The sequence below is a fragment of the Platichthys flesus genome, chromosome 4 (genome assembly GCF_949316205.1).
Source record: "Platichthys flesus chromosome 4, fPlaFle2.1, whole genome shotgun sequence".
Taxonomy (NCBI): domain Eukaryota; kingdom Metazoa; phylum Chordata; class Actinopteri; order Pleuronectiformes; family Pleuronectidae; genus Platichthys; species Platichthys flesus.
This window is the reverse complement of record NC_084948.1, coordinates 8,144,446-8,163,330: the sequence shown is the minus strand read 5'-3', so window position 1 is coordinate 8,163,330 and position 18,885 is coordinate 8,144,446. Positions and strand designations below refer to the sequence as shown.

General features: G+C 42.0%; 3 protein-coding genes across 10 annotated transcripts in view; 2 read left to right on the top strand and 1 right to left on the bottom strand.

The window, feature by feature from the left end:
- The window catches only part of usp2a (ubiquitin specific peptidase 2a), a 40,374-nt gene extending 33,970 nt beyond the window's left edge, over nucleotides 1-6,404 (top strand). For 6 of the 8 annotated variants that reach the window (XM_062386498.1, XM_062386496.1, XM_062386499.1 and 3 more), the window contains 5 exons: nucleotides 373-453; nucleotides 940-1,018; nucleotides 1,883-1,987; nucleotides 2,491-2,611; nucleotides 5,047-6,404. In XM_062386498.1, coding sequence (XP_062242482.1) covers nucleotides 373-453; nucleotides 940-1,018; nucleotides 1,883-1,987; nucleotides 2,491-2,611; nucleotides 5,047-5,131 — 471 coding nt within the window. In that variant the 3' untranslated portion in view covers nucleotides 5,132-6,404. The remainder of the gene's footprint in view (nucleotides 1-372; nucleotides 454-939; nucleotides 1,019-1,882; nucleotides 1,988-2,490; nucleotides 2,612-5,046) is intronic. The other 2 variants (XM_062386501.1, XM_062386503.1) reach the window with 1 other exon arrangement.
- Nucleotides 6,405-9,520: 3,116 nt separating this feature from the next.
- LOC133951737 (TLC domain-containing protein 3A-like) lies at nucleotides 9,521-12,642 on the top strand. Its single transcript, XM_062385858.1, has 5 exons — nucleotides 9,521-9,796; nucleotides 10,147-10,230; nucleotides 10,361-10,580; nucleotides 10,686-10,781; nucleotides 11,764-12,642. The coding sequence occupies exons 1-5, from the start codon at nucleotides 9,675-9,677 to the stop codon at nucleotides 12,058-12,060; spliced, it is 819 nt and encodes a 272-aa protein (XP_062241842.1). The 5' UTR covers nucleotides 9,521-9,674; the 3' UTR covers nucleotides 12,061-12,642.
- Nucleotides 12,643-13,121: 479 nt separating this feature from the next.
- On the bottom strand, nucleotides 13,122-18,634 carry gemin4 (gem (nuclear organelle) associated protein 4). Its single transcript, XM_062385857.1, has 6 exons — nucleotides 18,456-18,634; nucleotides 16,023-18,074; nucleotides 15,578-15,734; nucleotides 15,031-15,301; nucleotides 13,873-14,586; nucleotides 13,122-13,538 (listed from the first exon to the last, which is right to left on the bottom strand). The coding sequence occupies exons 1-6, from the start codon at nucleotides 18,463-18,465 to the stop codon at nucleotides 13,314-13,316; spliced, it is 3,429 nt and encodes a 1,142-aa protein (XP_062241841.1). The 5' UTR covers nucleotides 18,466-18,634; the 3' UTR covers nucleotides 13,122-13,313.
- Between the last annotated feature and the right edge of the window lie 251 nt (nucleotides 18,635-18,885).

Genomic DNA, 18,885 nt, shown 5'->3' with positions numbered 1-18,885 from the left:
TGCACACATACACACTCACACGCACACACTCACACAGGTGCACACACACACGCACAGGAGAGACAAGTTCAAACTGGTCATCCGCACATAACATGTTTCAGAAGGTCATCACGATCAGTGGTGCAGAGGTGACATTCTGTTTGTGTGTGTGTGTACGTGTGTGTGTTCGGACGATTGTAGCTTGGACCATTAGCGATAATAAATATCTGTACACAGCTTTTAATGCAAGCTTTTTGGTTTCCCCCTGTGTCTGTTTTTTCTCTGCTTCCCATTTGTGTGTGTGTGTGTGTGTGTGTGTGTGTGTGCGTGTGTGTGTGTGTGTGTGCGCGTGTGCGTTCATGCTAATGTGAATGCATCCATGTTTGTGTTCAGAAGGGCTACGGTGAGGTGAGTCTGATGGACTGCATGCGGCTCTTCACCAAAGAGGATATCCTCGATGGGGATGAGAAGCCGGTAGGTGTCCATTAGGAGAACCAGCGGGAGGGTTAGGTCCGTTTAAACTTCTGTTGTTGGGAAAAAAAATAAAAATATGACAATCATTTAACTTCATACTCACCAAGTCAATACTGAAAGTGCAGAACTAGCTTGTCCAATGTGTTCTCAGTTTTTTTTTCTAAATAGAAAATTGCAAGGCAACCGCCATTTTGTGTTTTCATATAAAACATTACTATTTAAGTAACTGTAATATGTTGATAATTTAATTCATTGTGTTTCAATGAAAACACAGAGAAGCGACTGTTAATAAAAAGTTATTTTTGTGATAATTGTCATTCACCCTGTTTGACGGTTCAGTACTACCCCTGCCTCATTTTCGGTCAGGAAAAACTCTCTCCTCCATGTTGAGTTAGATCACATTCATTTGCTACATGTTTGTTTCAAAAGAACTTAAAAATCTTTTGATCTGAACATGTCTAAACCATCCCTGTGTTTCCTTTACAGACATGTTACAGGTGTAAAGCTCGGAGGAGATGCACTAAGAAGTTCACAATACAGAAGTTCCCCAAGATCTTAGTTCTGCGTATCCTTTCTTCTGGACATCTGATACTGATGTATGATGTGCATTGGCAGTAAAGCTGAGCGAGCATGTAGTATTCTGTCTGTCTGTGTGTCTTTGTGTGTCTTTGTGTGTGTGTGTGTGTGTGTGTGTGTGTGTGTGTGCGTGTGTGTGCGCGTGCGTGTCTGTGTGTGTGTGTAGAATTGCTATTAGGCTTTCCAGGGCATTTGTGTTTTACATATTATTTTATGTTGGATTATAAAAATGTAAGTCCCATAATTTATAAACGGGAGTGAGTTTTTTTCAAATGTCACCTTACACACACATGCAAATAGAATAAAAGTGAATACTAAGTGCTTGTGTGGCGGCTCCTTGGTCCTGCTGCTTTGAAAATGTTACATCAGAGCAGATATTGAACTCTGACAAGCCTTGATATATATAGTTAGAAGAAAGGCCAGGTAGAGTATAATCAGGTGAGATGTGCACTGATGTTGTAACAGTTTGAGTCAGTGTGTCCGGGTTTAAGCAGTTCAGAGAGTGTCCCACAGAGGTCCATGCAGGGAATTCCACAAAAACTTGATGTATATTTGACATAAGCACATTTCAGCCTTACATTTCTCATCTCATATCTTGGCTACACAGTATGCTTTAAAGGCACATTTCACAATATTAACCGTTACAACATTCACAGATCACAAATGTTTCTGAGAGCTACTAATCGATTACTTACAAGTTCATATTAGATCACTTTTTGACTTGCGTCTAATTGTGGCCTGTACTCAAGCGATAAATGAAGTTTCAGTGTGAAATTGTTTAAAATGTATTTGGTGATGTTACGGAAAGCCACAGTGTATCCTGAGCTGTTCCTTGACTCCTCCTCCTGTCCAGACCTGAAACGCTTCTCTGAGGCAAGAAGAACCAGCAAACTGTCCACCTTTGTTAACTTCCCCATGAAGGATCTTGACCTGCGGGAGTTTGGCTCTGAAAACAGCAGTAAGTATAATAAAGTATGTAAATACATACAATCAGTAGCTAGTTTAAGGTGACCTCTGGAGACTGACACATTATTAAAAGTTTACAAAGTTTTATTATCAAGTTAATAACGTACAAGGCAAATTGCAAGAGGGGTTGACTGATAAAACAAAGGACTATCAAATCAGACGGGGAACAGGGTTCCAAAGTCCTGAAGCTGAGCAGAAAGTCTGTGGATAGTTTCAGGAGAGCAGGCAAACAATGCAAGGCTTTCCTAAAATCTCACCAGACAAAAATTGGCAATGTCGGCTGAAGTGTCAGTACCACAAGGCACACAACATTTTTAAAACAAGTACAAGTGTGGAAAATGTATTATATAATAGACTTATTTTTATTATTTATTATTATTATTTAAATATCAGCTGCTTTAACTTCACATGTCTTATACTTCAAAGACTCCAATGCTTTTTAAAAGAACCAGTAGCTGCGGAATGAAATGTTGTGTTGTGTCTCTGTTGTTGCAGTAAATGCAGTGTACAACCTGTATGCAGTGTCCAACCACTCAGGCACCACTATGGGCGGTCACTACACAGCTTACTGTCGCAATCCCAACTCGGGAGAATGGTACACCTTTAATGACTCCAGGTAGGTTCCAGCACTCAGTCTAACAAGACATCAGAGTTCATACCAATGCAGTTTACATCAAGATGGCTAGATGCAAACATACCACACATAGCATGAGTCAGTTCACTCGTATGCAGTTGTAAAACAAAGCTGGTTGAACTTTTCATTAGAATTATGATGATAAAAAAGGGTATTTTTCGATGTTATAAATTATACAGCGGTGTAATGTATTTTCACTGGGTCATACAGACATTAAGAAAATGCTTTCTATATCATCAGTGGCAGCTAATCATGCAACTCCAACAGACACAGTATAATTGTATGATCATCCTTTCTATCTGTAGCTTTATATATTATATATGCAGGAGGTGAATCATTCATAATAAACCCCATTAGTAGATAACATGACATAACAGTGGATAAAAGGTGGAACTATGGAAAACCAATGAACCTAAAATGAGTTAAAACAGCAGCAGAGTGTTGAAGGAATAAAGATGAAAGCAGCAGATAATCCTCATCTGCTGCTTTATCTGGCTTTTTCCTGCTGCGCTGCACTCATTCATAAGACCCTTCTCTCATTCTGACTGAATACAGTGTGTCACAGCGTGCAGGACAATGCAGAGCGTCATCACCACACACCAAGTGGGCTTTTTATCTGATAGTGCTGCTTTTTGTGTTGTGTGCTTAAAAGTATTTTCAACACTAAGATCACATGATCATAGCTTTTACCTAGTGTATATACTGAGATACTGTAGATACCTTCACTTTAATAAAACATTTTGAGTTTATGACTTGTTTCAGTGCATGAGCTAAATATCAGAAAATCTAATCAGAGCCTAAAAACACAGATAGCTTACACACAAGACATGTATGTCCATGTACGGTATAGCAACATCGGTTGATTGATGAATGTGCTGTCTTCCACAATGCAATACACTAAGGCAATGGAGGAACTGTTCGGATGAGGCTGCTCCAGAAAGAACTTGAAAAACAAAGGAATAACAGATTTATTAGGAATTCAAATGTTAACCATTTATTATCTAGACATATTCCTATTTTTACTTCATACTTAGCTGAAAAATACGGTGGCCCTGAGAGCTCAACGAACAGCAACTTAAGAAAACACATGCAAGTTGACAAAACACAAGCAAAGTAAGAAAACATCTTCATTAATTTCACAACACAACACAACACATTACAGAAACACGCAGTAAATAGTCACACGCGCTGCAAATAGACGAACGCGCAGAAAATAGAGGCGACAACACAACGGAAGTGTTTCCAGAGGACAGCTAAAAGGGATGGACACAGGAGACACTAAAACGTCCACTACATCATACAATTTCGGTTCCGCACAGGTGTCGGCAACCCGCGGCTCTGGAGCCGAACGCGGCTCTTCAGCCCCTCTGCAGTGGCTGTACAGTACAGTGTTGTGCATACGTTTCGCGATCGCTGAACTTAACAAATCAGTTTTCATATTATTAACGTGAACGTAACGATGAACGTGATTGAACGTCACGTTACTTTTTTAAATCATCATCGTATCAGGCCCACATGAAATACCAGGAGCGGGCGTGGGTGTGTGTGTGTGTGTGTGTGTGCATGTGGCCAGCGCACCGGGGCTCCGACCCCGCCCACTCGCTCGGAGAGAGCCACAGTGAGCTCTGAGCTCTGAAGATGGTCCGATCTAGAGACATGCCGTCTTCTCCTGTTGAACTGAATAAACAGCGCTAAGAAGCAAGCCCCTGTTTGTGAGGAAATGTATTGTCCATAGTGAGCAGGGGTTTGAAACCTTTACTATCAGAAGAGACATTTTGACACACGCCCGCTCCTGGTATTTCATGTGGGCCTGATACGATGATGATTTAAAAAAGTAACGTGACGTTCAATCACGTTCATCGTTACGTTCACGTTAATAATATGAAAACTGATTTGTTAAGTTCAGCGATCGCGAAACGTATGCACAACACTGTACTGTACAGCCACTGCAGAGGGGCTGAAGAGCCGCGTTCGGCTCCAGAGCCGCGGGTTGCCGACACCTGTGCGGAACCGAAATTGTATGATGTAGTGGACGTTTTAGTGTCTCCTGTGTCCATCCCTTTTAGCTGTCCTCTGGAAACACTTCCGTTGTGTTGTCGCCTCTATTTTCTGCGCGTTCGTCTATTTGCAGCGCGTGTGACTATTTACTGCGTGTTTCTGTAATGTGTTGTGTTGTGTTGTGAAATTGATGGAGATGTTTTCTTACTTTGCTTGTGTTTTGTCAACTTGCATGTGTTTTCTTAAGTTGCTGTTCGTTGAGCTCTCAGGGCCACCGTAGAAAAAGCTCTATTTGCAGCGCTATTTACAATGCAGTTCTCTAATCATTTTCTCTCTCTCTCTCTGTCTCTCTCTCTCTCACTCTCTCTCTCTCTCTCTCTCTCTCTCTCTCTCTCTCTCTCTCGCTCTCTCTCCTCCAGAGTAACGCCAATGTCCTCCAGCCAAGTTCGCAGCAGTGACGCCTATGTCTTGTTCTACGAGCTTGCTTCTTCCTCACGAATGTGAAGCCTACCGGAGGACGACGGCCTCTGCACCACACTTACTGACGGACAGACAGATGGCAAATGAGAATGTTGGCGGAGTTGGGCCTTTATTGTTCTCATATCTGGACATATAGCTCACACACACACACACACAAAGGCACACACCACTACCAGCCTATAGGCTGGTTCTCTCCACAGAGAGAGCTGGGGAAGGGGAACTTTCTGGACACCACAGGAACCTGATCAACCAGCCCTGCTTTCTTTCTTTCTCTGTCTCTACTCTTGTGTCTTGCTCATTCTGGGTGGAGGTCTGTGTGTGTGTACTTGTGTGCGCGCATGTTCATTTGCGTATGGGTGTGAGGCTAACACAGGCAATAATCCCATCCGACCGACCAGCCGGTGTATCCGTCTCCATCTCAGAAGTCCCTCTCTATGCACTGCAAACCAAACTCTCCTGACTGCGTCTGTTTTCTTCAAGTCTTGATTTTCTCGTTTGCCTCAAAACATTTTTTCTGCTTTGAATTTATGTTGTTTTTATGTTTTTTGGGTGAGGGGTGGCAGGGTTAATTATCATGTCATCACCACCACATCCCCACTTTGGCCTGCGAATAAACCAGTGCTTAGAGTGAGACTGTAACTTAACAGAACCGGTATTTGTTATGAAGAGCTTACAGCCACCAGCCTGCTTGGTTTTCATGAATATCCCTCCCACTGCACTACAACACTCCCATGTCTCTGTTTGCATCTTCTTCACTCTGTCTTTCTCTTCCAGTGATTGGGAGGCAAGTGGCACTGTGAGCGTTACATGTTTCAGAGGACAACCCTCTACGTTGTGTTTTATTTAAATTGTTTCTCCCTCGTGTGGCTGCTACTGACGTTTTAAAAGTGCTGTGAATGGATGAATGGACAGTCCTGTGTGGATCTGCTAAGGGTTAATGAAATATAATAACGTGACACCCCTCATTGTCAGTATGAGGTCTTTTCTTCCTCTCTTGTTTCATGCCATTGAACAACATGGAAAGAATGTTTTAAAGAAGAAAAAAAAACGATATCTGTATATTTTTATATTCTGATGCAATATAGAGAATGTACTATTCAATGGTGCTGAAAATGACCCATAACTGTTTTCAGTTGGTTTCTTTACCAGGTTTCAAGAGAGAGAAAAAAAGTTCTTATTTATGCTTACAGGTGATAATGTGATGAGTCACACTTTTTAACAGTGGCAGTCAAAAACATGGGTATATAAATATATATAAAGATATATATGAATAAAAGTCAACAAAACTGTGGTTTTACTTTGAGTCTTTGTCTTTGTTTGGCATGATTTTATGAATGAGTCAGCACTGTGGCTCACAAACAGAAACTAATGGACAGGTGAGGAATAGAAGATGTGCAGAGGTGTGTTCTAAAACAGTTTGACTTGTCACAGTGTAAATAATGAAATGAATGATTGCTGAATTCTGTGTAGATGATTCAGCTTCAGGGTCTTTGTGGTGTTCTGCATGCTGTTTCACTGTTGCACTGTCAATCTCTCACTGAGACCTGAAGTGAATAGAGCAAGGAGAGCTGCTCTTTTGTCTGTTATGACACATCAGAATGTTTGCTGTGAAAGAGGCCAATGAAAGGATGATGTATATTGAAGTGTAAATTCAGTTTACTCATCACGATTATACACCACTACTACACAGTAGCATATGCAAAATAAAGAAAAACACAGTTGTTCTCATGCTAGCAGTAAATTTAATTTTAATTTGACAGGAAAAGAAAGGTATACTCCTGCATAGAGTAAAATCACACTTCATCTCAATATAATTCATCTTGCGTACTGACAGCTCTTGCATCTCCCTTATCAGCTTAACGCCGCAGAGACAGACACCATTTTCTTTTGTTGGACGTTCCGTAATCGTTATGGAGGCGCAGCAGCCTGGCCTACTTTCTGCTGCTCCATTATCCGTACATGGCCTATTTCTGTGGTCCGAGCTTTGCGGGCCAACAGTGCGATCAGATGCCACGATAGGGTCCAGCAGCCAGGAATAGGTCTGCAGGCCGTCACTCAGGAGGCTCCCATGTCGCCACAAAAGGATCAATCCAGGTAGACATGTTAAATAAAGAAAATGCACCATCAACACAATACATCAGAACATGAAGACTTGTTTTTGTATCATCAGATTGTTGTCCCTTCACAACACAATCTGCAAAATCAGAAACCGTGCTTAATCTACGAATGCACACAATGATGCAAAACAGTGCTTTTCACTATATCTCAGTTACCATGCTACACTTTATGTTCTATTCACTCTGAACCGATGCCGTTGACACCAACATGCAAGTACACAGCATACTTAAATAAGATAAAAGATAAAATGGGAATATCCATGCAATCAAATTTCAGCTTAACTAAAAGTTAACTATCATCATTAATTCAGCATATTTTTTATTAGAAACTCAAATATTCGTAACAATCACGTGATTGTCTGTAGCAATATTTTTATATTAATGTATTCTCTTCTGATTAGCTGAAACTGGGAAAAGCCAAAAGGGGCCCAATGGAACACTGTTATCATTTCTCTGATGTGAGCACCCGTCTGCAAACCTCTTCTCTGGGGAGGTTTTTGCAAAGTTATTGATGAATATCGCTAATGTACATCAGCCAATATCAGTCCAAGTGAGGCTTTAAACCCTGCTTTCATTGAGTAAGACGAGGGTTCACTTTACTAATTGTGATTTCAATTCATTCTTCCGTAAGGATGAAATGTGACAAATGTTCTGACAAATGTCACATTCGTGCGTTTAAAAGTGAAATGAATTTGAATATACTGTATTCAAATACTGTGTGTGTGTGTGTGTGTGTGCTCTCATTTTGTATTTTGTCCTCAGTTTATGTGTGTTTGATCTGATCTTCTCAGGAACGCCTCTGTTGTGAACTTAATTAATCACGTGGCCTGGCTTGGCCTTGATAAACACATGAAACAGTAGCTTTGATTGTGGATTGATTCAGCTCGACAGAAAAAAAGAGGAAATAGATGTTACACAACCAGTTAACTGCTGTCAGCGAAGGGAGAGTGAAAGAAGGAAGAAAAGATGAACCACCAATATGTTTGTATAGCTTGTGGCTTTTAGACTGAGAATCATCTAAATATACAGTGTAAATATGTGAAGAAAACATAGGATTCAATCGATACATCCATCTGTGCATTGTCTATACTGCTTATACTCTGGGAGTAGATGAGCTGGAGTAATGTGTAGATTGACTGGTGTAAATGTTTTTTATTTTATTATTGACCTTTTAAACAATACTATATGAAAGTATTTTTACTCAAGGGCCACTTAATGAAGCAAACCCTGCGAGCTAGTTCCGGCAGCGAACTCGAGCTGCGCCAAGCCAATCATGTGACATACATCATGTGACATACCTCACTCTCCACAACCATCTATAATACACACCCACCCTTTTAGGTGGTCTGTTTAAGTAGAGAGATATTTCCAATCACCCCCTGCCAAAACATCCATCCATCCATCCATCCATCCATCCATTATTTATAACACTTTTTCTTTGACGGTCATGGGGGAGCTGGAGCCAATCAGCTGATATTGGACAATAGGCAAGGTACACCCTGGATACAAATCTACGAAACATTCATAAGCATACTAACTTAAAGGGGTTGTAAAAGACAAGAGTCTGCAGCCTTGCTCGTTTCAAGAGGAGATATACAGGAAAGCAATGCATGATGTTAATGATGAGACAAGACAAAGGCAGTAGTTATCCTTAGGATGGCTTTAAAACCAGAGGTAAGGAAGAACCTCGATAAGACATTTCTAATGTTGCCCTCAATCAACAAAGAACTAGAGGATGAAAATATATTTAAGTTGGGTACAATGAGAAAAACTGAATTCCCAGAGGAATTAAGTCGTAATGAGAAGAGGAGAAGAGTCACAAGGCAAATAGTTAGACTAGAATTATACATTGAGGAAAAAAACTCATATTTTGATAATTGTTATTTAACAAGAAAAACTGTCAATGTAAATTCAATTCAATAACACAGTATGTCTAGTTTTCTACTCATTTTGATTATTTCAGTACTAATATTTCGGTATTGTTATTTCAATAGTAGTATATCTGTAGTACAATTTCAGTGGTATTTCTTCAGTGGTAATATTTCAGTTTCATTATTTCAGCGGTATTATTTTAGTTGTATTATTTCAGTTGTAAAATATTAGTAGTTATCATTCAGTTGTGTTGTTTCAGTAATATTATTTCAGTGGTATTATTTCAATAGTAATATATTTTGGCAGTATTGTTTTTAGTGCATGCAGCGGACAATGACGTGTTATTTAAAAGGACCAATCATCAGAGTGTTTCCAGGGCTCTTTCCTCGGACCAATAGCAGCTCAGTAAAGTAGAATACGGAAGTAGCTCAGTGCTCTTGTTTACCTCACACGATCCAGCGAATATAACCAGCTAACAAGCAGCGAATATAACCAGCTAGCAACCAGCGAATATAACCAGCTAGCAACCAGCTCGCACTGCTGCTGCTGCGTGGCTGAGGTCGAGTGTGACTGAAGTGATGCTTAAAGCTTTCATATGTGGAGCTGTGGTGTTTCCAGGACTTTACTACACCTTCAGGAAAATCCTCAAATCAGCTCTGACACACTGGAGCGATGGCGACGTGGTGTTGGTCAGCGAGAGGTCAGCAATTCACCGAACTCCCTTAAGATGCTGTATATTCTAATATTGTCTCCTTTTCTCTACAGTGCTACGTACACGGTGAACGTCTGCAGTTATTATGTGTTATTGTACCGAGATGGTTAATTCGGCTCTATAAAATAGGCCAATGACTCGTTTCAGCTAAGACATCTGGCTAAGAAAGTCTCCTCGGTCGGCTGGTAAACAGCCATGGGCAGCTATTCAAAAAGATGGATCTCTACTCAGTTGTTCGGTCATGTGTAAATAATATGTCAGCCGGAGACACCGAGCACGACCTGTGGGTGAATTAATAACTCCACTTGTGTGTGACGTCTCTGCAAACTGTCCCTCAGACTGGTCTCTGCCATCCATGCAGTTGTGTCCACTGCATCTGGAGTGATAGTTGTGACGTCATGCAGAGATGTCATTACTGACAGGTACACACACAGACACACACATTGTGACCAGATCTCCTTCAATCATTTTAACTGCTCTCTTAAATCAAATCTTATCGACTGAGCTGCTGCACTGTTTGCATATGAACTATGTTACATGACTCACATTCAGTCACTGGCTGGTCAATGGGTTTGCTCTGTTCGGAGCGCCCTACATGGCCCACGACATCCACGCCATGTACATGAGCTACTTTCACAATCGGAGGAGCAAAGGTCCCAGCGGTGCACCCAGTGGCCACTCTCTGCAGACAGTCAGGGATTTCCTGCTCAAGGACTGGATGATGGTCCTCCACCACCTGACACTGCTCCTCGTTTTCCTGCCCATTGTTCTGGTAAGAACAGCTGGGGGGGAATGACTGTCACACACACACACACACACACACACACACACAGACACACAGAGAGAGTCTGTGCTGAAGTGTGTGTATGTGTTGCAGTTCTACAGAGGAGGACTGGGGGATTTCTTCATCGGCTGCCTCTTCATCGCAGAGTTCAGCACTCCCTTTGTCTCTTTAGGAAGGATCCTCATCCAGGTGAAACATATCATCACTGTGTGTGTGTGTGTGTGTGTGTTACTCTTATATTTAGATTTTTCCAACAGGAACACCAGTGTTGTGTCTGTTTTCCTAAATGACTCGTACAGTGTTGCAACCAGCTGAAATAACATGTTATAGTTATTTATTTTGCACTTTATTGTTGCTGGGCTCCACAGTTTAGTCTTTTCTTTATACTGGAGACTCTCTTTCCACTCCATAGTACGTAACCACAGACTTGATTCGCCAAAAAAAATCAGATAATCTTACGTGGACGTCATGAAAAAAAGTATTCTTCTGATATATGTATTCAAAAAAAGAACTTGGCACTGATTCCTAAGATGTCGTTATGAATCCCTAATGCTAGAGAAATGCAAGTGAGGCTTGATGTATAGAATAACAATAAACTTTATCATAAGTAACTACAAAATGAAAAGAAAACACAAAGACAACCAAATATAGAAAACTTTGAAATAATATAGATAATAATTAGTTAACATATACCATAAACTTAAATGTACTTCTTTTCTGCATCGTTTAATCTGTGATATAAAAGTTTTCATGTAGTGCATATTAATTTATTAAATAAACGCTGACACTGTTATTTCTGTGTAAGGCTCATAGACACCAACTGATAAATCAAACAGGCTTTCACATCAGACCCATGAAATGTGAAAAATATTAGAAAATAAATAATTGTATTTAGTGTTGGATCCACTATGTAAATTATAAATCTGCACTTGGCAGATTCACAGCCCAAAGTTATAATTAAGAAAGAGGTTTGAGGGATGAAGAGAACAACCAGAGATTTGTTCAGCTTGGTCTGAGCGAGCACTATTTCACTATCACATCTCTATGATCAGGAGCAGTTTCATTTCGGTAAAGTACAGCAGAACAAGTAGATGATATCCTTTTCTCTTCCAGTAGAGTATTTTTGTCTTGTCTCACCTGTTTCTCGTCTCACTTGTCCCTTAACGTCCAGCTGGGCCTCGACAACACCATGCTGCACAAAATCAACGGCGCCATCGTCCTCCTGAGCTTCTTCACATGTCGGATTTTGATCTTCCCCTTCATGTACTGGATGTACGGCCGGAGGTTTGGGATTCCGCTCTACAGAGCGCCCTTCCATATGCCTCTGCATTGCAACTTGGGCAACCTAGTGATCCTGACTCCACAGATCTACTGGTTCAACCTGCTGCTAAAGAAAGCTAAGAGACTCTACCTGAGACAGAAGAGAGGGCCGGGAGACGGACACAAAGACAGGCCGAAGACAGACTGAAGAATCCATCTGCTTCTATTAATAACCTGCTCTAACTTCGCTGTCAAATATATGTGGACCTTGAAGTAGAAAAATTCTTAGAGAATCAAGTCATGAATTATATTTCGAGAGAATAAAATCATATTCTGATAGTTATTCAACTAGGGAAGCTGTAATTGTAAAATCACTTCAGTAATACAGGGTCTGGTTTACTGACTTTTTGTGAGGCCGAAATACAATTTGTTTCGGTTTTACATCAAGTTATAACAATTATTTTTTTACTTAACATTTCCATCAGTTTTTCTTGAAAAACTGACATTTTCTCAAAATGTATCAAAGCTATCTGCTAAGTTTTGGGGCACGACATCATGATGCGGCTTTTATCTGTGAATTAACATTGTTTGAATTGGATGTTTGGTTTGGTATCAGAAGTGTCAGATATATGTGACAAAGAATGTTTTAACATTGTTCTATTCTAAAAAGGGTATTTTTGTATAAATTGTGTTCTGATTTATTCATTAAGGTGAATTAAATTTCCAGCTAAAATAGATTATGTTTCAAATGATTATGTATAACTGAATAAATGCCATAAAGATAAATCTATATGCCAGATTGAGAGTGACATTTTTTTTTCTTTTTGGAATAGCAAAAGACCACAGATTTCATTTTAAACGGCCTAGGGATACACCTTGCTTGTCAAAAAATTATAAAGCAGCTTAGTTGTTTTCTCATTTATTGGTTTGAATGTTAAGTAAAGTAGATGTTTAGAGTTAAGTTAAACAGGCGTTAGGCTCCAATCTATAAAACCCCTCAAAAGGAACATTTAACAAAGCAATTAAATGGATGGTGCCCTCAGGACAACTGGTTTTAAAACAATAGACCCAAAATTGAAAATATTTTTGGGGGGGATTTTAACATTAAGTACAGCATAAATTCCCTACATAGAGAGTTAGGGCTAAAAAATAGTAGAGAAAAAGGAGTCTGTTGAATATAACAATTAATGTGTAATAGAATTTTACCCCCTAGTTCAAATTAGAGAACATGAGAGGGGGAATCTTCAAACTAGAAAAGAACAAAGAAAGTTGCTGTGACATGTAGTTTTTTTTATTAACTCATATACCAAAAATATCCCCTTGCAATAACTCCATTAACTGAATACAGTGAGCAACACTGAAAAATGAAATTATATCTTTGTTTCGTCTTAAACTCTCCAGACGTGAGTTTGATCATCTAAACCGTGACTCCCCAGTGAAAAACATGTGATAACAAAAAAATCAACGTGCGCCTGCCGAGACGAGCTGAGCGATCTTCTGCTGCAGCACCACCTTCATCTCCTCGCTCTCCAGGTTGTCTGTGATGGTGGTGAAGAAGTGACGGGTGTTGTCGCTCTCCAGCGCGCTGCTGCTTTCTGGAAACGCGGTCATGACGGCTTCATAGTGGCTGAGGATCTCCAAACTGGACAAGAACAGCGGCTCACTCTGGCCTCCTGGCATCATCACCTAGAGTAGTAATTAAAATTATACTCGGAGGAACGTTTTGCCATCAAAATATCATCTACTGGTGCCATAAATCTAAAATATTAGGATTTTGTCTTTTAATAACCCAGATCCACACATTTTCTTAGGAAACCAAACTAACTATCTGCACAGAACTTAAACAATTTAATTTACATGGTTTTTGTTCTCCGTAGAAGTTTTTTTAAAGCCCAGTTAATCTGTAGCTCAATCTCACTGGGACTGTTTTTACCCACAGTTTAATATATGAATTAAAACTCACATCTTCTCATAGACATTTAGATATACTGTCCAGCTGTGGCTGTGGTGTTAATGTTACCTGGATGTGCTGAACATGGCAGAAGAGCTGGCTGAGAACAAACAGGACTTCCTGGCTGTGAGTCGTCTCCACCTCCTCTTCCTTGTGTGACTCTTTCAGGCCTTCTGCTTCAGTCGGAGAGTCTATGGTCGGCTTGGTAACTTTGACCGAAGTGCAGGAAGGATTTGAGTCTCTGGATGCTGGTGTTTTAGGAGGTGTTGGAGCAGAGGCCGTCCAGGCACCAGATGAAGGAAGAGGCAGCTTGGCTCTTACTGAGTTCATCATCTCTCTCACAGCATGGGCGTACAACCTGCCAACATGTGCCCAGCCATCCGCTGACAGCCAGTCTGAGCAACTGGAGCCACAGAGCAGCTGAAGGACTCGAAGCAGGAGGACTGACAGGCGGAGATCACATGAAAACCTCCTAAGATCCATTAGGGGCAGATAGTCCACGTACTCGAGCGAGAAGGGAACATGGAGGCGACCGGAGGTGATCAGCTCCCTCAGGGTCCCCAGCAGCCTGGACCACTGGGAGATGGAGCACCAGGGCAGAGTCTGGGTCAGAGCCACCAGAAGGCCTTTGCTGAACATGCCGACATGGTCAGTCCGGCGCTGGTCCAGAGAGAGACAGGACAACATGGTGGCCCGAAGGGAGTCTGATATGGAGCAGCACTCCATCCAGGCCAAAAGGCCGCTGCCCTGTCCATACTGAGGCAGGTCCAAACCGGACCACTCCTGGAGAGAGGGATAGAAAAAGGACAAGTTCAAACTGAAGAAAGAAATTTAAAGTTACACTGAAAAACAAATGATGCAGCTTCCTGCTGTTGAACAGCAACAAACATCTAATCTCTCTGTTTTCAGCTGCACAAACAAATTTAGTCGGAAATAACAGCGACAGATTCTTGCAAAAGGCCCAACGTGTATTGTCCTCAGAAAATGGAGAAACGTTGGGACATGACGTGGCTGTAATATATAAATGATTATCACACTTCATTGAGATTGAATGATCACCATTTACTTCATCTGAGCAGTGTATTGAGAGGATATGGTTTGTGCAAAGAAGATCGGTCGTACACAATGTCTTCACTATTATCTGAAACCTTGGATGAATAATGTCTTTGAAAGGCTTATAAACAAAGATACCAACTCAGTGTGAAGTCAAAACCAAGATGTTTTTACCTGCTCTGGTAAATCACACACAGTCAGCAGAGACAAGGGAACTTCATTTTTGAAGTGTTCTCCCCACACGGGCTTCAGGTGGAACCTGACTGCCCAGTCAAGTTCCTCCATCTTGTTGTAGAGCCAGAAAAGAGCTCTGGACCAGCTGCTGGGGGCCGCTGCCACCTCCGCACCAACCAACTTCGCCAGGGTGGCCAGCACCGACTCCAGCAGCTCCTTGGTGTCCATTGACCAGTGGCAGACAGGGCCCTCCAGTGGCTGTTCCCAAAACCTAGTAGAGATTTAAGATGCTTTCAGACATGCACTGAACTCTGGATAGTCTTCTGACATTCTCCAGGGGGGGTTGCATGTGAGAACAGAGTTTCTTTGGCCTCCTTCTGCTTTGTTCATGTGTGAAATATAAAACTACAGACCAAATCTGGATCCCCATTGAGACATGTCACAGTTATCACTTAACCCAATGGAAATCACTGAAAAGGCTAAACGGTTATGGAAAAACAATGTAATAACAGCAGGTATCATAATTAAAGGCAACAAGATGACTAACCTGAGAGCCTGGTTGTGCAGTTGAGCGAGGATGTACAGCAGAGGAAAAGGAGAACAGTCAAACAGCCAGTGGGGAGAAGATCCTGGTTGCTGGACATCAACACCCAGAGCAGTGTGAAGGAGCTGCAGACTCAGCTCTGTGTCAAACAAGCTGCGACCTGGAGGGAAAACATTGGAGCAGAGAGGCTCATTCTTATTTTCTATACTCAAACACACTTTTTTGATAAGCTGTACTATTCTATATATTGACGTCAAGAGTGGAACAAATCACTACATGTAATGTCAAAGGTTTTGCTTGTAGTAATAAACTCAGATGATTGTATACGCTGACTCCACCGAAACCTCTCAGCATCTTTCATCTTACTGTTCTGGTTTTACAGGGAGAACATGCAAACTCCACACAGACCCAAGCCAATCCTGAATCATGAATACCACAGGACACTCACCCGCTGTGGAAAGGCTCGGCAGGACAAAGATATTCACGACCTCCTGAGGTGGCAGAAAGCATTGCCTCCTTTCTTCTCCCTCGACCGCTATAACCGGCATCATCAGCAGACCCAGGAACTTGAGCAGCTGCTCTTTTTCACAGGCCAGCAATGACTTGGTCTTGATTGTCTCCTGCAGACACTTGCAGAGTAGACGGCCACCACTCACATTATCCTTTAGTTCATCACGATTTCCCTTTGCCTGTTTTTCATTGCATTCCGCTTCATCTTCTCTTGCCTTCTCTCCTCTGAGTCCAGGCAGCTGCTGGAGGATCTTAGCCATGAGAGAGAAAGACCCCTTGTTGAAGACAGCTGAATGACAACAAGACTTCAGCGCGGCCTCTGGATTCTGAAACGCCACTCGGGCTATCAAAGCGGCCGCTGTATTCAGATGGCCCAGCGACACTGTGGCTGACGCTCCGCCCCCTCCTTGGATGATGCAGTTGAACGCCATGTTCAGCTCCTGCTCAAACCCATCAGTCACAGCAGGGGGAACGGAATGCCCCAAAAACCCTCTGGTAGACAATCTCAACATGGCTGCCAATGATTTGTTCTTGTCTTCTAACGAAAGAGCCGAAAAAATGTCTGCAGTGATTTTCATCAGCTTCTTGCACTGTTTGACATTAGGAGCCTCGCTGTGGAGTGTAGCCATGAGGGTGGAGGCCAGGCTGAGCAGCGTATCATGCTGCTGGAAGGCTGCTTTGTTCTTTTCCAGGAAGTCCAGCAACTGCTCATCAGGGGAGGCCCAGCTTTTCTCACTTGCACACAACTCAGCAAAGCTCTGATAGTCCTCCAGACGGTGACTGATGATGTTCATATTGACCTTTGCTTCCATCTCGGGGGTTGTCTCTATGGTGGGGAAAACCAGGGACTCCAGCAAACCTCTGAGTAGATTCATCTCTGGCTTTTGCACATCACTTTCAGTCATCGTTTCAGGCAAACCAGCTTCCTCTGGAGCTGTGAGGACTCTCTGGACACTCTGTTCCAGTCTAAATGTAGAGTAGCTCAAATTTGTACAGTCATCTACTGCCAGGAGTTTGCTGTTAAGCCAAAACTGTGTAAGGTCTGTTATAATCTTCAAGGCTTCTCCAAGCGTCATCCTGCTGGGTTTAAACTGAGAGGGTGTGTAGGAGGCACGCAAGTCCCTCTGAGCCTCCTGAATTAGTTCGGGACTCAGCTTCCCATCATTCTTTTCTCTGATACTGACAGCTTTAGACAATATGTGCATCTTCTCTTTAGTCGGAAGCTTGACCTCTTGGTCTATAAGCAAGGCAGTGAAAAGAGAATCAAGGGAAATGGAGAGGGCTTGGAGACAGAGATCTGATGAGGATATGTGATCTTTCATGTCTTTAAGTGCATGAAGGAGAATGTACAGGACATCATTGGCTGGTGAAGATGTCATCGGATTTGATGTGTCAAGCTTAAACCTCTTGGCAGCTTGAGGGGACAGACTGGAGGACATAGAGGACAGCCGAGCGAACTGCTTGGCAAACATGGCCTCTATGCTATCGCCACCTACTTCCTGTTCATTTCTGCCCTTCCATAGTTCCAACCACACCTCCAGGAAAAGTCGCACATCATCCTCTCTGGAAGGGCTGCTTTGCACATGATGCACCAGCCTTTCAAGCTCAACACAGATCTGAGATTGGGGAAGACACAGGAGGAAATTGGCAAAAACATCTGCAGCCCCCAATGACCTCACCAGCTCCAGCAGGACAACATAGTTGACTTCAGGGAGGCCATTCAGGAGAGGGAAGAAAGGGTTCTCCCTCCATGATGTCTCTACATCCTCTTCGGCCTCTCCGCACAACAGCTTCAACCAGACAACACAAACTATCTTCTTTTTCCAGCAGGAGGCTGTTGTGTTGAGTTCTTCCTGTCCACAGATTTCTCTGACTGCCTCCACCACTGGATGTCCCACCCTGCTCCAGTCAGCTTTCTGAAGGGAGGACAGGGCTGAGGGCAGACATAGCTTGTTAGCGAGGAGGAACGCCCCCTGAAGAACAGCCGAGTCTAAAAGCATAAAAGAGACGACTCAACACCCAATAAAGAATTATTGATTATGAGAAGCCAATCACTCAATTAGGAAAGTTTATAAGAGGTGGAAAAAATAACTAGTGAAGCAACTGCTGATTACTGTCTCAAAAATGATGTCCACATACTGTCAAGACAACATAAAAAAATCTTATATGATTTGCATAGCCTGTATTCAAATCACATTTTTGCCTAGTAGAGTATAACAATTGGTACAATTATTTAAGCATTATACCAATGCATATATATGACAGTTATACTCAGACTCCAGTCTTAAATTGATACATTAATCTTTTTTCAAGTGTAACCATGTTTCCCATACAGGAGAAGATGATAAACGGGATGACAGAAGTCCGTTACCTTTCTCCATCACTTATGTTGTAGCCTAGCAGCTGAATGTAGCTACAGGAAGTCTTCAGCTTGTTTCCAGTTCTAACACACGAGTTGTGATCAGACTTAAGAGTGTGTTTAGTCAATTAAATCTGCACCGCTGCAGAGCAAATACAACAGACTGACACAAGTCACTGCAGCATGTCAGAACTTCGTATGAAGCGCTTCCGCTGTTCCGCATCAACGTGTCAACAAAACAAGAGGGTCCCACGGCTGATTCACAGCGCCACCTCGGGACAGATCGAGTATTGAAGGTTGAAAACGGAAGGAAAACAATCGAATTGATCAATCGATGAATTACGTTATGAGAAGGAATTGTGTGCTTCTTGTTAATTTCATGTGTTCATATGTCATGTTATACTGAACATGTGACGTTCCGAATGTGTAGGTCAGCGACATC

Bases quoted from the DNA above. Each gene is read 5' to 3' on its own strand.
- LOC133951737 (XM_062385858.1), top strand. From the start codon at position 9,675: ATGCTTAAAGCTTTCATATGTGGAGCTGTGGTGTTTCCAGGACTTTAC. The intron at 10,231-10,360 runs GTACACACACAG...ACTCACATTCAG, and splicing joins AGAGATGTCATTACTGACAG to TCACTGGCTGGTCAATGGGT. The intron at 10,782-11,763 runs GTGAAACATATC...CTTAACGTCCAG, and splicing joins TAGGAAGGATCCTCATCCAG to CTGGGCCTCGACAACACCAT.
- gemin4 (XM_062385857.1), bottom strand. The intron at 15,302-15,577 runs GTTAGTCATCTT...AATCTCTACTAG, and splicing joins CTGCACAACCAGGCTCTCAG to GTTTTGGGAACAGCCACTGG. The intron at 14,587-15,030 runs GTAAAAACATCT...CCCTCTCTCCAG, and splicing joins TGTGTGATTTACCAGAGCAG to GAGTGGTCCGGTTTGGACCT.